This window comes from Astyanax mexicanus, chromosome 7 (genome assembly GCF_023375975.1).
Source record: "Astyanax mexicanus isolate ESR-SI-001 chromosome 7, AstMex3_surface, whole genome shotgun sequence".
Classification (NCBI taxonomy): domain Eukaryota; kingdom Metazoa; phylum Chordata; class Actinopteri; order Characiformes; family Acestrorhamphidae; genus Astyanax; species Astyanax mexicanus.
The window spans coordinates 41,908,211-41,923,967 of NC_064414.1; the positions used below are offsets into that span (position 1 = coordinate 41,908,211).

Consider the following 15,757-nt stretch of genomic DNA (forward strand, 5'->3'; position numbering starts at 1 on the left):
ATGCCAGTGGTCAAACCAAGACCTGTATCAAGAGCCCTTTAAGACTTTAGTATGACTTGACCTACTAGCTTGACCTACCACCCCTCAAAATGTATGAAAGACAAGAATATTACCTTTTCCAGGAATCACTTGTGTCTTTAAGTGCCAATTGAAGATTCATCCTTTTAAAATATTGGCCTTATTAAATTCTCCTGATTGATATCAAATACATGAATGCACTCAGGCAAAGTGCAGTATATGTTGGGTATTGTGCATCTTCGTTATCTAGTTATCAGTACTGACTAAAAAAATTATTCTCTAAGCCTGATCTATTAAGTAAGGATTAAATAAGACAAACTCCAATATCCTGTCTGACAATGTTCTAATCAGCGGCTGTGGATATGCTGCACCTGATTGTAGTTTTGGTAATAAATGTGGAGGTGTCCTAGCTTTTCACTCACAATACAAATTGTATTTCTGTGAATCAATTATAATATTTCTCATATTTCTCTAAAATACTTTAGTTTAGTTTTATTTATTTAGACATATTACCATCTCTCAGTAAAGTTACCTTTAAGATCAAGTGTCCATATAAAAAAAAAAAAATGTGATATCCTAATTTCTTTACACAAATGTATACACACACATAATGCAATAAAGAGCAATACAAATATAACTTTTTTGTTTTCTAATATTGTTCCTTTTGTAATTGATTGTAATTGATTTTTTTATATTTTGCTATCTGCTACCAGATTTATAAAGCTGCTTTTTGAAACATCAATTGAAAGAAATGCTATATATAATTTGACAGTGATACAGCTTTAGTCTATTTACACTAAATAGTAATGCATATAAGTCACTTTTAGGCCCCTACTAGTTGTCTTATCATTAAAATATAAAAATCTCAGATTTGTAACAATAACACTAAACCTCACACACATACACACATACATTTATATTATCTTTTTGACTCACACATGTCAGGGTATTTCAGACCAGTGACAGAATGTCTGACACATGTCTGAGTGCGTGTTTGTAGAGGCAGAGGCAATTGGAAACACAAGCTGGTATATTTAGGGAGAGCCTGGAATGCTTCACAGAAACATTAGGCAGCACAGAGAAACCAGAGAGGTCTGAGGCCTTTTTCCAGAGTTGTCATTTGCACCCCAACATGCAAACATACAGGACTGTTCAGAGGACTCAATATAGCACATGTTTCAAAATGGCTCTTTTATGTTTATGTGTCTGTGGCACTTGAAACTTTGCTATCCAGTCTACACAAGTGTCAGGTGTCAATAGATGACCAGACTCTGTATGAAATAACAGTACATATATTTACTGTACATTTATATTTAAATTAAGTAAATCATGCACTCCTGTAATCTTCATTGATAAGTCTAGAAGTGTGTGCCCACTCTCTCTTTTAGGCAATGGCACCCCCTTGAGGCTGGTCGGAGGGCTGGAAGAATTTGAGGGACGAGTGGAAGTTTATCATAATGGAAAATGGGGCACAATCTGTGATGACCACTGGGATGACATTGATGCTGAAGTGGTCTGCAGACAGCTGGGACTGGGGTAAGAAGCACTACTTTACAATGTGAAAGTAGATTTTTGATATAATACTATGAGTACACTGTTAACCCACTATAAATAAATTAAGCGTGTTTTATTTAAAAATTGGATATTTTCAAACATTGAATAATTGATAGGGTGCATATACTAATATTTTTGAATCCTGCAGTCATGAGCATGTTAGTTTTACCATTAGTTTAAATATTACATTTAAGTACACTGACATGCCAAAACTCATAGGACATGAACTATGCCCTATGACTTTTGTCATGCCCCATGCAAGCTAATAGAAAGTTGCAATGTGTCTCTAACGCTACATTTAGATGTGATTTCTGACAAAGACATTTGTTTGTTGCACAGATGCACATTTCTGTTTATAACCCCTTAAACATAACAATCACTAAATATTTTACACTGTTTGCCATGTAGTTCTTGAAAAATGAGCCGACATCTGCCTTATTTAAGGGAGACTAAGAAACACCAGAGGAGAGATCTAGACACACACACACACACACACACTCAAACACATGTGCATTAAGGTTGAGAGAACTTTATCAATATAGATGAAGTGGAGGAGGTAGAGTTCATAAATGATTCATGGGTTTGAGCCTGTGTTATGTTAAATGGACATGCGAATGGACAAGTGAACCGTCTCCTTCTCTTGCCCTTCGAGTCTTGCCCACAATTAATAAGATAAGCCCTTAATAAAGTAAGAGTGAACATATATTTATGTGAAAATCCCATTAAAACCTTTGTCTTTTTTTAGCATATTCAAACATATGAACATTTGACCTTCTATATAGTAATTTGTCCTATATAAAGAGATGGATGAATTGTAGCTTCTTACGTAACACTGAAGAATGTCTTTATAAAAATGCTATTTTCTTATGTAAAAAAAGTTAGGCAATCTTCCAAATGTATTACTGTTTGAAATGGGTGTACAAGTTTTTTTCATGAGAGGTGTGTAAGGAGGAGCCCCTTCCTGTCAACCGAAATTTCAAGAACTTTAAAAGTATCCTCAAGTGCAGTCAAAAAGGATACCAGAAACATTATAATGAACATGGCTCTCATCAGGACCACCCCAGGAATGGAAGACCAAGAGCTCCCTCAGTATTAATTTACAAAGTAGAAAAAAAAAAGAAAAAAAGGAAAACATTGAATGAGAAGGTGTGTCCAAACACTTTACTGGTACTGTACGTCTACAGCCTTCTTTCTGAAGGTCTCAGAGAGCTCTTTGGATCTTTGGTGATTCCACTCACTATAACAGTTAAGACCAAAACAAACTAATGCCTGAGGTTTAACTAGGACAGGCTCCTTTAGCCTCTTACAATCCTGTCTAAAGATGGTCTAATCATTTGAAGGTGATGTGGTTTTCTTTAGTTGTATGTGTTTAGTTGTATTACATTCATGTCTCAATATTGTTTAATTTTCCACGTGTGTAAAAAGTCCAGGGTTCATATATGTAAATATGTAAAATATGTAAAAACATTCAAACAGCTTTTTATTTCGTTAGATAACTTTTTATACACATAATGTAACACAATGAAATACAAACAACATTTTTAGTGTTCTAATATTTCAATTTTTATTTTAAAAACTTTTTAAAGACTTTCCAGTGACATTAGGTCCCCAAAATCATTAAAAGTTATGCTTCTGGTATAAATGAATGATATTATGAAATATTTTGCCCTCTGTTGTGAGTTAAGTGTGCAGTATATCTGTCTCTGTATAATGGTGTTTTCAGTGGCGTGCCAAAGGCATGGACGTGGTCTCATTTTGGCAAGGGCTCAGGGCCCATTCTGCTGGATGGGGTACAGTGCACAGGAAATGAGCTCTCTTTGGAGGAGTGTCCTCACATGCCCTGGGGTCAGCACAACTGTGACCACATGGAGGATGCTGGGGTGTCCTGTAACCCGTACACAGGTAACCAGCACAAACACATCATCAGGTTTACATACTGAGTGTATCATTATTATACTAAAAAACTACACTATTTTAATATTTTTTCTTTCTTTAATTTATACATAATTTGAAGACACACACTGCTATTTAAATACTGTCTTGACAAATGGAGACCTTTAGAAAAATGTTATTAACCACCCATAATAAAGCATCTTACCTCTCTCTTGCTGCATTATTAACAATAATTTTTAAAATTGTTGTTGAGTTTAAAAAACACACAAATTTTAAACCAATTTGAAAGATCCACATGTCTTTGAACAAAATCTTTTTTCAATTATTATTGAAAATGCTGCTAAGAAGGTTTTACAAGGTTATACAGGGTTTTGTGTTTCATATAGTACTACAATAAACACAACTAAAACTGTGCTGGATAGGATGTGGATTACAGATACAGATAGATGAATAGATAGATGAACAAAATAATTAATTAATAGTTTATATATTTGTATTACATAATTCTAAATATAGTGCAGGATAATAAAGCTGAGGGATCAATCTCTGCATACAGATGGTGTGCTACGTCTGGTGGGAGCAGATGGACCCTGGGAGGGACGCCTGGAAATCTATCACTCTGGAGAGTGGGGCACAGTGTGTGATGACAACTGGACTGAGCACCATGCCCAAGTAGTGTGTCGGCAACTTGGCTACAGGTAGGTGTGGAGATGGGTTCTCATGGCCCGGGTTCACTTAGAGGAAATCCTAATGCAAATTATTATTTAAAAAGAAAATGAATTTGTCTCCAATAGCCTCCCTTTCCTATTGCCAAAGGCCACAAAGTACATAGTTTGTATTTTACATCAAGTTGAATCAAGTTTTTAAGCAAGTGTTTAAGCGAATGAACATTTGATCTTTACATTGACACTAAATAAAGCTAATCTCCAGCTTCTGGATGAAGATAAGCAGACTAATAATGGAGTTATTTGTCCAGCAGAGGGCGTGCTGAGGTGGCTCCAGATGGTGCGTACGAGGAGGGCACAGGGATGATCCTGCTGGATGAAGTGAAATGTAGGGGGGATGAGAGATCCCTGCTGGAGTGTGAGCATGCAGTGTGGGGGCGTCACGACTGCTCCCACAGTGAGGACGTGGGGATACGCTGTGAGAGAGCGGTCGAGACTAATGACGTACCTGCTGTTCCTCCAGTTGCAGGTAACTTCTCTTTTATTTTGATCACCTTACAAATGACCTTAAGTCCAACAATTACTTCTGTAAGTCTGTAATCTGTCCAGCATGGAATTGCTCTGTTTTGTTTTCAGCAGTTTCTTCACCATATACAAATCTGTTGCATTTCCTCCACTGCATTTGCAGGTCCTCTGGTGCGGCTGGTGGCTGGAGAAAGTCGGAAAGAGGGCAGAGTTGAAGTCTTCATTAACGGCCTTTGGGGCAGTGTGTGTGATGATGGCTGGAATGATATCAATGCTGGTGTGGTCTGCAGGCAGCTGGGCTTTGTGTAAGTGGCTTCACTCATGATGTCACACAAAGCAACAAGAACTAGGGAGAGTGTGATTGAATTTGAGTGTGATTGAACTTGTTAAACCCCTGCCTGGGGCTCCAAGTGGTCCAGTGGGCTAAGCACTGCCACTATGATCAGAAGTTCGAATCCTGTTCATGTAGCTTGCCACTGGCATCACCCACCTTGCTCTCTCTGGGTGGGTAGATGGTGCTCTTCACTCCAACGGGTGAGGTCAATCAGCACAAGGCATCTGAGAGCTGATGTATCAGAATCGAGTCGCTGCGCTGTGATGATACTCGGCAATGCTGCATCTGCAGCAATTAGAAAAGAGGCGGAGTTTGACTTAACAAGTATTAGAGGAGGCACGTGTTAGTCTTCACCCTCCTGGTGTTGGGGCATCACTAGTGACAGAGAGAGTCCTAATATGTCGGTTGAGTAATTGGCTGTGCCTAGTGGGGAGAAAATGTAGTAATTAAGTAGTAATTATGACGTGCCTTTTTATTTAGTATATACTAATTTTGTGATCATTATTAAATATATTTTAATTTAGTATTTATTATGATTCAGGACCTTAATTATTTAGTACCTACTAATTATTCAGTACTTACTAATTATTCAATAAATAATTATTGTATCCACTAATTATTTATTTATTTACTTATTTGATAACCAATATTCATTTAAATAGCACTTTATTATTTTTTTATTAGTACATATAATTGTTAATTATTCATAATTCATAATTATTCATAATTTACATTTGTCATTCAAAATATGCAACCTCATACAACCCTTTGGAGTTGAAATGGCTAATTGCGATTCAATGCAAACATGTGCCCTAACTATCACATAAAATAACTGTAATTGGATGGCTCTTCTGGGTTTTTTTTGTCATAATTTGTATGTATTACTGTATTCCAATTAATAATATCTGTTCCCCTGTTTCTCCACTGTCAGTGGCATGTCTAAGGCTCGTTCTATGGCCTATTTTGGGGAGGGTCAGGGTCCAATCCACCTGGACAATGTGAGATGTGTGGGCACAGAGTCGTCTTTGGGCGAGTGTCCGGCTGACGGTCCGAACACACACGACTGCAGACACAGCGAGGATGCAGGGGTCATCTGCGACTACGTCTCACAGCCAGCAGACGACAGCAGCATGGCTATGCAGTCATGCGGCCTCAGGCCCAACACACAGCGGCGCAGGAGGCGGATCATCGGAGGAGACAAATCGTTAAGGTAGCTGACCTTAGCTGAGCAAAATATAGAAGCATTTGTGGGAAAAAATAGTGTTAATGATCTGAGCCATCAAGACAGAGAATGATATAGTGTAAACGTTACATGTACCTAAATACATTTACATATTGTTACTTTTACACCAAAAAAAAAAAAAATGGCACATTAACTGGTGAAGGAAAATCCTTTTTAACTTTCAATGAAGGTCAGTGTAGATTATTCCTGCTATTTTTAAGTAAGAAAAAAGGGCAGATCATGTATATTATGTTAAAAGGTGAAAATAGACAAATAAGAGATACAAGGTTTTTTGCTTGACTGCACCAGTATACAAATATTTGGCCAGCCCTTGTCAAATATCATGTACTGCTGATTTTCTAAGTGACATCATTACACATCCTTTACAGGGAACACATATCTGTCTAATTTTAGCTATTTTAGCTATTTTATTTACATTAAATATAGTCGGGAGACATAAACATATATTTGGAATGTACATAAGAATATAGTACATTTCATGTTATTTTTTATTTGACTGGGGAAAAAACCCTATTATACTTATATGACAACAAAATGTCATATTTAGAAGCACTAAAAAAAAATGTGTTCATTTCATTTAGCATTTTGGAGAACATTATTATTATTATTATTTATTATTTATGTTCTAGTAGATTTTCTTTTTTGTGTTACTAACTAAAAAAACTACTAGGAAAACTACAGTTAAAGGACACTAAAAGGACTAGTACCTATGTTCAGGATGAAGGAAATTAAAAACTGATTACAATATCACTGAAGATAGTATTTAAAGCCTTCTTACACAACTGCAGCTATGATATCTGCAGTGTCGCAGTGAAGACAAATGACTGCAGTCAGTGTAGCGGCGCTCTTTATGATTATTACAGTCTGAGTGCTTCAGTGGCATATGTTCCTGTTGTGTAGGGGCGACTGGCCATGGCAGGTGTCTCTGTGGCTGAGGGCTCAGTCCAAAAGGAATCATCCACTGTGTGGAGCTACACTCATCAACTCCTGCTGGGTCGTCACTGCTGCTCATTGCTTTAAGAGGTGAGAGAGGGACATCTGGTGGTTCTGTGTGGAAAAATAATGACAGACTTCAATCTGAACTTTATTGATGGGGAACCCTTTCTTTGCACATTTAGTGTATTCCATATATTTCCTGTGTGGTTTTATATTAAAAAACTCACACCAGCATCATACTCTGCTCTCTCTCTCTATCTCTGTCTCTCACAGGTTTGGCACTGATCCCTCTCGCTACATTCTGCGGTTGGGAGATTACCACACGGAGGAGAGGGATGATTTTGAGCGCACTCTGTCTCCTGAGCGTATTGAGCTCCACAGCAAGTACCACAGCCAGGGCTGGGAGAATGATATCGCATTGGTGAGGCTGAAGGGCACAGACGGGAACTGTGTGTCCTTTAACCCTCACACCAACGCTGCCTGCCTTCCTAATCAGAGTGCCAAGAAGGTCAAGAGACCTGCTGCTTGTGTCATTACAGGCTGGGGAGTTACAGGTAAACAATCTGGCTTTATTTGTCCTTATACCAACATTCATGAAATCATATTTAAATTATAAGTTAAATTCAGGAATAGGCAGTTACCTATAGCCCTTACATATGTAGGAAGGTAACACTATAAGTGCTTGTTGCACTTTTCTGTACTTTTCTTAACCTGGAAAAATTCCTTAGTCTGCCCAACAGGCCATAAATCAATAATTGGGTATATTTAAAGCATTACAGGCCCATTATATGCATCCAGTGTACCGTATTAAATGGTGTGATGTCATGAGAAGACAGTGTTACCATTATATAGTAATACACCCACTTATTTACCATAAAGCGTTTTAGCCCCACCCATCTAACCTGCTTCAGCCTGTACTGGTTTTGAATAAGGTACACTAAGAAAGAATGTCAATGTTAGAGTATACATGTTAAAATCACAGTGCACACGTTAAACGCAGAGTCTGTTTAATAGTTTTTGTGTCATAAACCTATTAACAAGATAAGATGTAGGATATAGGCTCTTTAAAGGGTTAAACAAAATGGGTCTGAAACAAATAGTGCTAAAAAAGGGGGTTCTTTTACTTGTCACAATAAAGGGACCAATTTTAAAAGGTTATTAAAAGAACTGTCTAAAAATGTTATCCATCAGATTCTAAAGGCTCTCTGTTTTGCACATTACAGTGGAATAATACATCCCCTGCAACCTACTGCAGAACAGTTGGTGCAACAGCCTTTAATTTGATTAATGCAATAACAAAAGTTTGGGAGAAGGACCACGCTCTAACCCCACACTCTTAACTCCACCCCTTATCAACCAACCGCCCTATAAAAACCAGCTCTAGCTACCTACCTTTCGCAACGAAAGTTCGCAAACCCACCACCTCCCCAGGAACCTCCTTCATCCAATCTACCATCACGTTCCTCAAGGGGGGGATATAACTGTAGGCTTATTCAGCTAAGCAGTTCAGAACTCCAGCCCAAAATTCCCTTGCCCCCCCCCCCTTTTTTTTCTTTCTTTCCATTAATTCTCTCAAGCGTGGTCTGCTGCACTTAGCAAATTGTACATTTATAAAATGCACCTAGATGGTAGTTGTACTATATAAATTAGACAGTAAGTGTAGGAATAAAGTAGATGTAGCTAAAACTCTCTGCATTTCTTTCAGACTCAGAGTACTCTCGGACCCTGCTGCAGGCCTGGCTTCCACTGCTGCCTTCCGGGAAGTGCAAGAAGCGCTACGGCAGCCGCTTCACTAGTCGCATGCTGTGTGCTGGCAGCCTGTCAAACCACCGTCGTGTGGACAGTTGCCAGGGAGACAGTGGAGGCCCGTTGGTATGTCAGGGCACAAACGGGCGCTGGACGCTAACGGGGGTCATTTCCTGGGGTCATGGCTGCGGTGACCCCAGCTATCCTGGGGTTTACACCCGCGTCAGCAGATTCTTAAAGTGGATTGAGAAGGTCACCCAAGCTCCTTCTTAAGTCTGGGGTTACAGTGTTGCAATGGCTTGTGTGTTGTTAATGTACAGTACTTTACTGTAAAGTATGTGATGCCTTTGAGGGGATTAAGGCTGAACTGTGGTTCACGGTCAGGAGAGATGACCTCATTTTTGCACATTCTACAGCTCATAGCATCCCATTTTTTATTTTCAAACTTTTCTACTTGACTGCACTTGAAGTGAAGGCCACGAGGAAGAGGAAGTCGTATATCTCAGCCATGTGATTGACATTATTGAGGGAAGGTCACACTGAGTGTGCAGAATGCTCAAGATTGACCTAGCCTTGGTTGAAAAGAGTGTATATAAAGATTGTGTAGATACTATAAAACCATGTTGCACTACAATGCATGCCATATTAGTGGAACATTTGCAGATGTTCTTTATGTTTTACACTTATTTTATATGTATCTAAGTACTGGTGGTCAACAGGCTTCATGTTTCTGGGTTCTGAGTGGATTCTGCTTCAATTCATCAACATTCCAGGAGAGCTGGCACACTTCATTGATCCTCAGTCCTCAGACTGTGATTCCTACTCATTTCACAGCTCTACTTCACAAATGCCGTAAGAATATTGAAATAAATTAACATGCACTCATTGACAGAAAATAATGCATACCAAGTTGCTGCTAAACTCAGCATGCAGTTATCTTTCAGGCAGATATGTAAATGATTACAGGTGTGATCTGATTAGACACTGGGTCTGTCCACAAGAGGGCGAAAAATTGTTTCCCATGCTGACTGATAAAAAGGCTCTCACAAAAGCTGCTGTTGGGTAATGTACCTTTTGGTACAATGCTAAATGCCTCTATAAAGCACTTTTGCATTTTGCCCAGTTAATAGAGTTTTAGAAGGGGTGTATCATTGGACTGAGAGAAGCAGGGTGGTTGTTTTGCCAGACTGCCCACCATCTAGGCTCTTTGTCAGCCTGACACCATTGCTATTGTTTTCAACTGTGTTAGAAATGAGAAACCTGGATCCATATTACCTTTAGCAACAAATTCAGGTTCAGTTTGGGATCCAGTGACAGTCAGGTCCTGTGATTATTTCAGGAAACTTTCAGCAGGATAATGCTCACTCACACACAGTAAGTGTTTGCAAGGTTTTAACACTCTCTATTGCCTGCGTGGTTGCCAGATTTATTATCAGACCAATTGGGATACCAACTTGAGCAACCTACAAGTGTACATGATCTTTAGGCCCAGCTGCAATATCTGTGGGCAACCCAACAGGGTACTACAGTCTAATTTCCTTCCTTTTTCCATTTTTTTCCCAATAAACGTATTCTTGCACTCTGATATTGCAGTCACATATATTAACATTACAATCACACATGTACAGTTTCATTTAATCCCAGCAACTACATCTTGGTGTACTATTTATTGTGAATGAGTGTATGCAATTTTGAAACACATGTGAGTCTGCGGGGGCAATGTAATGTAAAAAAAAAACAGGTTTAATGATGCTACATTATATATACATGATCTATCTGTTTATATTGTATTTGGAATATGTACCAGGTTTAATTTGCGGCAAGTAGCAGAACTCACATTACTGTGTAGCACAATGAAACACCGGAAGACCAACCCACATACGCAACCACATCTTGTGCCTAATATTTAACCACTCTTAAATTCTACAGTTCTGATAAAGACCTCTAGGAAAGGGGTCCTTTTTAGACGTAAGGTCCATGTGCCATATGTGTGTAGAAGACAGTATACAGGTCCATTGGAATGAAGTGGAGAACCATCATCCAGCAATATTGCACTTTACTGTACTGTATTGTGTTATCAAGTCTGTGTTACAATGCAAAACTGTTTCTGTTGCCAAATGATGATTTTGAATTGTATTATTTATTTAAGTGAAATGTCATTAGCAACCATACTCTTATACAAACATGAGAAATAAATCCTGTTTCTGTGAAACTGCTCCCTGGTCAGTGTATTTTGTTATGTTTTATAATGCAAGATTTCATGTTTTATTTAATTCTAATACACTATTGAGTATGTTCAAATATTTCTGGAACTGGGGAATTGTGGGATGAGGTAAAGTGGTGATCATCCAGTATTCTGACCTTATTAAGGCTCCTCTTCAGTCAAATCCTCAAAGCAATGTTCCAGAATCTTATAGACCTTGGGCCATCTTCTGTTTTGGCTGCAACTAATGATTACTTTGGTAGTCGACTAATTTAATAATTTTTCGATTAGTTGATTAGTCAACGATTATTTCTGCCATGTCCTCCATTTTTAAAAACGAAAGAAATAGCTCAACATGAGATTTAAAAGGCATTTAAATGTCTTAATGATGTTTAAATGTGGAAAGTACTAATATTTAGTGAGTAAATATGTAATCTGTTGTGTTTGGGCACTTTTAAAAACACAGACTAAGTTGAGTATAACCTGTGTAAGTGAGCCATTTACCCAACTCCCATTGTGTTTCTGTCCCCAGCACATTGTGTAATGCAGTACTGTTAAAAATAGTGATAATAGTGTCTACTCATCACAGCCTTATCTTCTGCCAATTTCCTTATTTTACTTATCTGGTCTTTTCTGAGTTTGTGAGGACAATGGGATCCATTACTAAAAGAGCAAAGCTGTGAACAATTCTGATTATAAATCTGACATAGATGTTTTGTTAGAACTAGAGAAGTTTCAATCCAGTCCAGGCTTATTTTGTAGAATAGTTGCCTATAGTTCTCAGAAGATAAATCAAATTATATAGTTAGTGTCTGCAGTGTGTAACTAGTTTATTGTTGTACTTAAAAACAAAACACAATTTGTAATTCATAATTATCTCATAAATGTTTTACCAGTGGACAAAGCAGTCTTTTCTTTGTTTTTAGACCCAGCACTGAACAGAACTGAATAAAGACTAAGACATTTACCACACTAAAAAACAGTTATCTAGTATCAGTTTTTGAATTGATACTAGAACAGTATCAGTTCAGAGTGTGTAGCTATCACAGGAAGATCAGTCCGACTGGAATATAAGATATTAAACATTAAAAGAGTAATAATTCAATCCATAATATCTTGTTATATAAACTGTTTCTCTTGACATCTTTATTCTAATATTATTATATAGTATAATATTCTGTATATTTAAAATACACCTTCAAAATCAAAACCCATGCACGGATGAAAGTGATATCTAGATAAAAAGACAAGCTGAATCATTCAATTGGAAAAGCAAGAGCAAAAAGAGCTCAAAACCTAAGCTCTGGTCTAACAGGTGTTGAATGATACATTCTGTACCCTCTTCTGTACTGACCATCAAAGTGCCTTTAAACGTCACCCAGTGTGTGGCGGAACAACAGATCAGCTGATGGTGGCAACACACGTAGGCTCACTTCCAATTCGCGAGCGTTTGTCCTAACTAGGGTGCCTATCTAGTGCACTACTACACACCGCCTGAGCTCCCTAGTTAGAACCCAAGTAGGGCTATTGGAATTGAACCACGGCTCTCTCTGAAGCTGTCGAGCGCAGAGCCATCTTCCAGAGCGGAGAGCGAAGAGGAAAGGAGGGGGGAGAGGAGAGAGAGGATCTGGGGGACCCCGGCTCAGATTGTCGGCTTTTTTTAAAGACATTTTGGGATTCAGATCGAGAAGTGTACGGTGCGGGGACAGGACGTACCTGTGGACATTGGGGCTGGGAAACCGGTGGGGGATCGCGGGAGGACTTACACTGACAAGCTGTTGTATGAAAAATATGAGAGAAATATGAGAGGGCATCTAGCTGTAGTAGTAGTAGCAGCAGTAGCAGCAGCTACAAACAGGATGAATAGCTAGCTACCTAACATAGCGAGCTAGCCTTATTTGCCGGTGTACAAATGTCAAGTCTGTATTGCACGGTGGATGAAGTTAATCAGATAAATTTAAAGAAGGTTAACTTTAGTATTCAGGGACAATCAAAATATATTGGCGGATAAACAAAAGAAAATAGAGAGGAAAGCGTTTGTTTATGAGGAGCTAAGCTAAACTAAGAATATATTTGGGTTAAGCTAGGTTAAGTATTTCCATTTTTAACAAAGCTTTAAAGCTTTGTCAGCGTTAAAATCGTATTGAATATTGTTCCTCCCTATTAGAAAGGACTGCGTATATCGTTTGGACATGTCATATCAGCTCTAAAATGTGTGTGAACGCTTTTTTGCCCAGTTCAGATTAAGCTGGCAGCAGCAGCAGCCTTCTCAAAACTATTTGCTAGTGACTAACAGCTAGCTATCTTAGCTAACTAGCTTAGTTAGCTTAGCTGTTAGCGTGCTGCCTTTTGTTCGTTTGTTTATTTTTTTATCTGAATAGACAAAGCCTAAAACCCCACACAAGTATTTTTTTAACATTTGAACTGGTGAATTGGTTTAAACTGGCCGTGTTTGTTGTAAGCAAGTCGTTGTTACAGTTGGGGCCTGGCTTTCTCCCCCTCCTCAGCCTTAGTTTTATGTTTAGCTAGCTTAGCAAGCCTACTTAGCGTTAGCATAGCTTGGCTAGCCGGAGGAAGCGCTAACTAGCTAGCTAGCTATTATTGCGAGACAAGAGGAAGCGAGAGGCTCAGCTGAGTGGATAAACAAGAGAAATGGGTCGCAATGCGGGAACAAAGTAGCTAAGCTGGCTAGCTACTAGTGAAGTAGCTTAACTTTTTTAGATTGGAATCTCTTTGTAAGTAGTTTCTTTGGACATTGAACTGGAAATAGGATTGGTTAGCTAAGCAGCTTTCTAGGGAAATATAGCTAGCGTTGTCGTCCTTACAGTGAAGTGAAGTTAGTTTGTTAAAGCAAGCTAACTAGCCTGTAGAAATAGAGAGAGAGAGCGAGAGAGAGAGAGAGAGAGAGAGAGGGAGAGAAGAAATATAGAAAGAAAAAGAGAGGAAGAGGAAGGTCTTAGCTGTGTGGCTTATTCTTTATCTGCTGTGCAAAAGTGGTAACGTTAGTTGGCTAGCTAACCTAATTAACTAGGAGGTCCAACACAAAGAAACCATTATCTAGAAAGATAAAAAAAAGTGTTAAACTATTTCTCTTAGCTCTTCTTAAGTCAAAGTCTAAATCTAATCTCAGGGCAATTTGTGCATATTAATTTCATCTAACCTAGATAAACATTTAACCATTATTTTTTTTCTCCATCTGTAGCTGGTTGATTATGTGAAGTTTAAAAACTCTAGCTTTAGCTGGATAACTTAACCTAATCAGTGGGAACACTCTCCGGAAAAAAACATGGATTAACTCCACATTAAAGCTGTCTGAAGATCATCAGATGTGACTGAAATGACTCGACGAGTATGGAGTGGATGTACTTTGACGCCCAGTTCAGGTTGTCATCGTAAATAGCCCATATTTGCTGACTGAGAGCAAAACACAAAGAGAGACTTGCTTGGCCTGTGAGACTTTTTTTCTGGGAGAGTTTCCTTGCTGTGTTTTGGTTCTCTTCACCTCCCCTCCCCCAGCTGTAACTGACTGACTTGCCCGGTGGAAGAGTGCTTCGCCCATGCAGGCTGCCTGCTCTCTCTGTCAGCTGTGAGCTGTCCTACTCCCAAAGCTTCAAACTAACTAGCTAGTGCGCTCCTTGTTGAAGTCCTCAGCTTTTTCTAATTGCAACCAGCGAATGTAATGGAACTAATGTTCGCCGAGTGGGAAGACGGAGAGAGGTTCTCCTTTGAAGACTCTGACCGTTTTGAAGAGGATTCCCTTTGCTCATTTATATCAGAGGCAGAGAGCCTCTGTCAGAATTGGAGAGGATGGAGAAAGCAGTCTGCTGGCCCTAATTCACCAACTGTTAAGATTAAAGGTAACTACAGCTCTTCTCCCTTGTGTTATGAAACAGCCTGTGAGTAGTGTGTGAGCTCTTTGTCATTGTAATGTGATCTCTGCCCCTGCCCTTACCTCTGACCTTAGACCAAAGGATATATGGTCCATTGCTGTGGACAACACTGGCATGCAGCTCATTCAAAGTTATTGACCACCAGAGTCAAAACATTTAGCGTGCATAGTGTAGTAGTAATTGAAGATGCTCCGGCAGATTTGCCTGAAATGGAACTTAAAGAAAGGCTGAAGGCAGATCATGGATTTTCCAGAATTTTTTTTACCCTTGCATATAAACTAAATAGCCTACATGCATTTTTTTGTTTTACATGAACAGCTTTAACATTCAGCAGATGTGCCAACAAAAACTGTATCACTTTATTAAATCATTTTACTTTTTCATTACTGAATATTCATTGCATTCCTAGTACAAATAAAACCCTTTTATAGCTGCTAAGGTGACAGTATTTAAAGTTAGGACAGCTCCTAAACTCTTGGGTTATTCTGGGATATAGTTCCCCGGAACAATCCATTGACACAACTGGCTAACTGATTTGTTCTGTAAATTTATTTCTTCTCTTTATTTATAGCAATAGATTGACTATTTTTAATTGAAAGAATGTTCATTTAAAAGTTCTTGTAAAGCACATCATCTTTTGATCTTTTTTCCCCCTATTAAATTCAACAAGTTGTTGTTTTCCAGACTGACAGTTAGTTCATTTGCGCAGACTGTTTCTGTACTGTATCTTTTCTGTTTATGTTTTCTGTT

The 15,757-nt window shown here is 38.6% G+C and overlaps 2 protein-coding genes across 5 annotated transcripts in view; both read left to right on the top strand.

Annotated features, from left to right (window-relative positions):
* The window catches only part of si:ch211-51a6.2 (neurotrypsin), a 28,485-nt gene extending 17,359 nt beyond the window's left edge, over window positions 1-11,126 (top strand). Inside the window, exons 6-14 of one of the 2 annotated variants that reach the window (XM_015608243.3) lie at window positions 1,407-1,554; window positions 3,296-3,474; window positions 4,022-4,163; window positions 4,442-4,659; window positions 4,819-4,960; window positions 5,921-6,199; window positions 7,133-7,255; window positions 7,442-7,722; window positions 8,874-11,126. In XM_015608243.3, the coding sequence (XP_015463729.3) occupies window positions 1,407-1,554; window positions 3,296-3,474; window positions 4,022-4,163; window positions 4,442-4,659; window positions 4,819-4,960; window positions 5,921-6,199; window positions 7,133-7,255; window positions 7,442-7,722; window positions 8,874-9,187 (1,826 nt within the window). In that variant the 3' untranslated portion in view covers window positions 9,188-11,126. The remainder of the gene's footprint in view (window positions 1-1,406; window positions 1,555-3,295; window positions 3,475-4,021; window positions 4,164-4,441; window positions 4,660-4,818; window positions 4,961-5,920; window positions 6,200-7,132; window positions 7,256-7,441; window positions 7,723-8,873) is intronic. The other variant, XM_007258777.4, reaches the window with a different exon arrangement.
* Window positions 11,127-12,680: 1,554 nt separating this feature from the next.
* The window catches only part of zswim8 (zinc finger, SWIM-type containing 8), a 37,576-nt gene continuing 34,499 nt past the window's right edge, over window positions 12,681-15,757 (top strand). Inside the window, exons 1-2 of one of the 3 annotated variants that reach the window (XM_007258716.4) lie at window positions 12,682-13,852; window positions 14,320-14,974. In XM_007258716.4, the coding sequence (XP_007258778.3) occupies window positions 14,797-14,974 (178 nt within the window). In that variant the 5' untranslated portion in view covers window positions 12,682-13,852; window positions 14,320-14,796. Of the gene's footprint in view, window positions 14,975-15,757 lie in introns of all 3 variants that reach the window. The other 2 variants (XM_022684605.2, XM_007258717.4) reach the window with 2 other exon arrangements.